The sequence below is a fragment of the Limulus polyphemus genome, unplaced genomic scaffold (genome assembly GCF_000517525.1).
Source record: "Limulus polyphemus unplaced genomic scaffold, Limulus_polyphemus-2.1.2 Scaffold532, whole genome shotgun sequence".
NCBI lineage: Eukaryota > Metazoa > Arthropoda > Merostomata > Xiphosura > Limulidae > Limulus > Limulus polyphemus.
In genome coordinates this window covers 146536-151858 of record NW_013666142.1, presented here as the reverse complement: position 1 = coordinate 151858, position 5323 = coordinate 146536, and the positions used below count along the sequence as shown (strand labels likewise).

Below are 5323 nucleotides of genomic sequence, written 5' to 3'. Positions count from 1 at the left end.
CATCAGAAAATTTTCAAATTTCACATGTGAAATCTTTATACTGTCCAGATAGGTATCAAACGTTTCTTAAGAAAAAACTTTATATTTTATCTGTTATTTTCAGTAATTAATCTGTGTATGGGTTTGGTAGATTTGACCAATCGCTCAACCATAAAAAATTAGGAAATAAATATAAATTATACATCTTTCATTCTTGAATGAAAACAAATTATATATATATATTTATTGTTTTTATTATATTGATCCTTCAGCCATGCCTGGCTAAGAATACAGAAGTTACAATGACATGGCTCACCTGCACTCATGGTACTATATAAAATAACAAAACTGACCTTTAGTCTATACAAAGTAACTTGTCTTGGCTGTGTTTTAGTAGACTAGTGTTTTGTTCTGTTATTTTCAGTAATTAATCTGTGTATGGGTTTGGTAGATTTGACCAATCGCTCAACCATAAAAAATTAGGAAATAAATATAAATTATACATCTTTCATTCTTGAATGAAAACAAATTATATATATATATTTATTGTTTTTATTATATTGATCCTTCAGCCATGCCTGGCTAAGAATACAGAAGTTACAATGACATGGCTCACCTGCACTCATGGTACTATATAAAATAACAAAACTGACCTTTAGTCTATACAAAGTAACTTGTCTTGGCTGTGTTTTAGTAGACTAGTGTTTTGTAAAATACAGTCACATTTCAGTTATTCTACATTACGTGTGTATATAGATATTTGCCTTTTCGAAATAAGTTCTTAGTTATTTTTCTTAAAACATAGAACAGTAAATAAAGAAGTAAAGCAAACAATTATCCCTTCTAGTTATGACCTTTGTACTCGGTTACTGCTTGACATAGGTTGCTAAGCCTTTAAAAAATGTGCACGTGGAGGATATGAAACAAAATAATTTTTTTAGGTTTTATATGTACATTTGGATAACTAAAAAATCATAAGTTACTATATCAGTAACATAGAATTCCACAATAAATTATAAAGCATAGTAACTAAGATGTACTTTAGTCTAAATATGAAATTTCGAGGAGACTATAAACACCCTACCTTGTTGAAATATTTGTTCAAAAGAAAGAAATGGCACCAAACCTGTTATAATGGCTGAGAAAGCCACTATGGGGACATTCTGAGCTTCCAATTGGTTATTCATGTGATATATAGAAGTAAGTGTATATAAGGGAGCGTTTCCAAAAATGGGAAGAGGTGGATGGGGTGCCACTGTTTGATATATTACATTACATGAGCAATATCTTAGCAAATAGAATAGATAAGACTTTCTTATTTTATATTCTAGCTTGTCAATATCATTGAGTTTCTAATTTGTACGCAACTATAGATTTAGTATTTTGACTTCACAAACATCTAATTTGCACCAATGCTACATTCAACATACCACATGACACACAAAAATTGATGTTTAGCTGTGTTTTTTTTTAATATTGCTTTTAAATTAAGAAATTGAGTAATATATATATATAGTACTAATATTTGAATTATAATCTACAGATTCATACCAAAGTTATTGACATAAATTCATGAAATAGTTCAATGAAATTTTGAATGCGGGTCAACAAACGAGATGACATGGCCTTTCACCCGTGACGTGTCTCGAAAGGGTTAAATTTCTCTTCAAACTTCATTAAATAATACAATTTAGTACAAATAATTGAATGTTATGCTATTTAGAAAAGTAAAATCTGAAAACCAATAAAAGATAAATTCTCTATAAGAGAGAATGGCCTCGGTAGGTATGGGGTTAATGTGAGTTCTCACTCTGTTCTCATTGATATTCAGAAAAGACTGGCTCACTTTTCACTGTCATCTGTTTCTATCCTGTTTTTCTGGATAACTGGCCACGTTGGTATTCGTGGGAAGGAGCTTGCTGACACTGCAGCCGAGTTCATCTGCTCTAGTGTTGTCACAGCTGTGCCTGTCCTGTATATGGACTATGGTCCTATCATCAGGGCCTGGCTTTGCACTTGTTGGCAGTCGATTTGGGGTGAGCAAATTTAAAACAAGCTTTTCCAGATCAAAATTACTGTTGTTGTTTGGTCATCTAGTTTCCATAAGGATCAACGGGAGGAAGTTGTCTTGGTTAGGTTATGCATTGGTCACAAATTTTTTATTCATCATTTTCTTTTATGTGGGACTGACCCACCAATGTGTGGCCTTTGTGACACTCAAATCACAATTGCACACATTTTACTTTCGTGCAGTCGTTACAAAAATAAGTGGCAGCACCATTTTAGACTTCTCTTTTCTAAGGGTTTACCCCTGATGTGTGATGGTATCATTGATGATGGTGACACTGTCCAGCTTGATTGTGTGTTTTTAACTTTTTAAGAGCCATTGTATTTGAGTTTTTTACCTAATTTTGGGACATTGTTTTGCTTTTAACTTGATTTCTTTTTATTTTCTATAGTTTAACTTCTTATTTTTATATCAGTTGTTTGGCACAGATAGCAACGTTGCTTTGTGCCAATAAACCCCCAAAACCAAACAATCAGCTTATAACTGTCTTTTACAAAGTAAAGATATCTTACTCTTGAAATTTAGTTGAATGGATGGCAACTGTCTGTTGTAGAAACACAAATATAGAGGAAGATGTTTCGTAAGTCTTCTGCCTTTCATCTTCAGGTTAGGTGGAATACTTTTGAAATGTCGTTCTCTATACTTGTGTTTCTACAACAAGCAGTTGCCGTCCATTCAACTAAATTTCATCGTGAATAGCTAGCTTAAATAATGTATCGAGGAATGTCGTACTCTTAGTACTAGCACCAAGTATTTTGTAAAATATAATCTCATTTCAGTTACTATACGTTACACAAGTGTATATGTTATTGCCATTTACAAGTAAATTTGTAAATAAATGTCAGTTGTTTTTCTTAAACATAGAACAGTGAATAAAAAAATGTATCTAGAAAACAATGATGTTATGAAGTTTTTTTGTAGTCGTGTGCTGTACTTGCTAAGCCTCATTAAATCTGGCACGTGGAGACATTTGAAAACAAAAAGTTTTGTAGGCTTTATATATGCATTTCAAAATAACAAAAAAATTATAAATTATTATACCATTACCACAGAATTCCACTGTCATTTATCAGGCTTCCTAACAACTATATTTGGGTCTTAAAAATCACATTTCTGATCAGCATATTATCCTGATCACTACTCTCCAAATGCTCGAACAGTTATAATGGCTTTACCCATGTAAATACTTCAGTAAGAGCGACAGAATTACATAGTTTGAAATGAGAGTTTTTGATTGGTTACAAACATGTAGTTAAGAGAAGTGGGTGTTGGTAAACAAGTATTTCCAAAAGAGGAAGAGGTGGGTGGGGATACTGTGGTGGGTTCACCAAATATAATGATATCTCTGCAGATATGATGACCACAATACAATATGAGCAAATGTAGAAGATGTACCATGTGACGCACTCAAAAAATCTATATTTTTTTAACATTTACTTTTGAACTAAGAAATTAAATAATGTGTAATAATAAAATTTGAATTGCAGACTACAGTTTGATTCCAAATTTATAGATATACATTTGTAAAATAGTCATTTAATAAAATTTTGACTGTTAGTCTATAAAATGTTATAACATGGGCTTTGACCCATACCCATATGGAAATGGTTGAAACAAAAAAAATTGAAGGCTGTAAGTTCACATTTTTGTTTGGGGACATCTATAGTGCAACTATAAACTTTGTGGGAACTTAGAACTTGATATAGAAGAGAAAGATAATTTGAAATGAGCGATTTGAAGCAAAGTTTCATGTGATACAAAGAAGTGAACATTAAGATTTTATATACATATCTCCCCTTAAAATATGAAATTAAACTTACACAGTATAAAAATTTGAATTGGAAACTATATTTTGATGCCAATTTTATCAACATATGTTGATGCTAAAGGTTGAATGTAATTGAAAAAGGTTGTGACATTGTTTTTTGTACTAGAATAACTGCAAGTGAAAAATACTGGAATATAATGGCAGTATGGCATCATATTCAAGAAAATAGTGATGAAATGAAACTTAATAATTATTCTTAAGTGTGTGCAGTTAAATACATTGTAAATACTTATTTTTGTTTCCACAGAGCAACCATTGCCTCCCGGTGTTACTTCAACACGACCACCACACCCTGGTCCAACAGGTGAGTCTCCACGAGGTTGATGATTGAGGTTTTACGAAAGGGATTTCATTGTATCTTCTTATATGTGCAATTATTTGCCTAATCAACTTAGTACAACTACCACAATAAGCTGAGTTTAATACCTTGAAATCCTATTTCAAAATCACACAAAGTTTTAAAGTGAAGAAAAATATATTTGTTCAGTGGATAAAAGGAGACATAAGACATACTTATGTTAATATTTCTTTTAGTTAATATACCACTGAGACAATACTTTGAAATAAAGTTGCCCATTGAGGTGTTGTTACATAACTTTCAGTCTATTGATATTTTATGGAAAGCTTGTATACTATGTATTAATGTGATGAAACAGTGTTTTACTTTGGATGAGGCATTTGCTTTCTACAAGTCCAGTGTACCTTTTTTTATTGTTATTATTATAGACTCTAGTTTTAGATTAATCTTGAAAACATACATAAGAACTGCTGTTGTCACTTGGCAATTTAAATTGGAAGTAGAAAATAATTGTTCTTACCTTGAAAACAGTGTTCTGATTTTTGTCATCTGTATTACTAAGGGTGCAGGTGGTGCTTTTGTTTAATATAAAAAAGTGAGATGGGGGCTTTAAATATAAGGTGATCAGTATGCAGGGTTCCTTCTAGAAGAAATAGTAAATTTACATCAAAGGGTAGAGGGGTGAGTATTTCTCAGTTAGGTTGGAAAATGACTTGTCAAAAGTATTTTCATAAACTGAACTGAAATTAGCTAGACATCTTGTTTCTGAGCCATCTTAGTCATGAATGTATGGAGTGGATTCTGTGTTTGATCTGCCCCCATCACTGTCACTGTTTTTTTAGGAGTTTAAGTATTTGAAACAGTCCTGCTGCAATTCCTTTTCTCACTCGTTTCAAGTAATACCTGGGCAATTTAAATCTTTTGACACGGGGTCGGTCAATTTGACTGAGTCACGTGACCTTCTGTACTCGTTTAAAGTTGACATAAAATTAATACTTACAACTTTCTATAAAATAGGTATATCTTCATGAAATTTGGCAGTCTTTCAGTTGATATTACAAGTCTTTCACACACAAAAAGCTGTATTTCTTAGTGAAGTACTTTTAATAAAATAAAGTTTTGTCCATGAATATATTGAGTATTTGTTTTG

At 31.8% G+C, this 5323-nt stretch overlaps 1 protein-coding gene across 6 annotated transcripts in view; it reads left to right on the top strand.

Moving 5' to 3' along the window:
• Positions 1–5323, top strand: part of LOC106458905 (cleavage and polyadenylation specificity factor subunit 6-like) — an 82698-nt gene that overhangs the window by 48527 nt on the left and 28848 nt on the right. For 4 of the 6 annotated variants that reach the window (XM_022385276.1, XM_022385275.1, XM_022385274.1 and 1 more), the window contains exon 11: positions 4123–4179. The exons of the other annotated variants lie outside the window; for them this stretch is intronic. In XM_022385276.1, coding sequence (XP_022240984.1) covers positions 4123–4179 — 57 coding nt within the window. The remainder of the gene's footprint in view (positions 1–4122; positions 4180–5323) is intronic. 6 annotated transcript variants of the gene reach the window in all.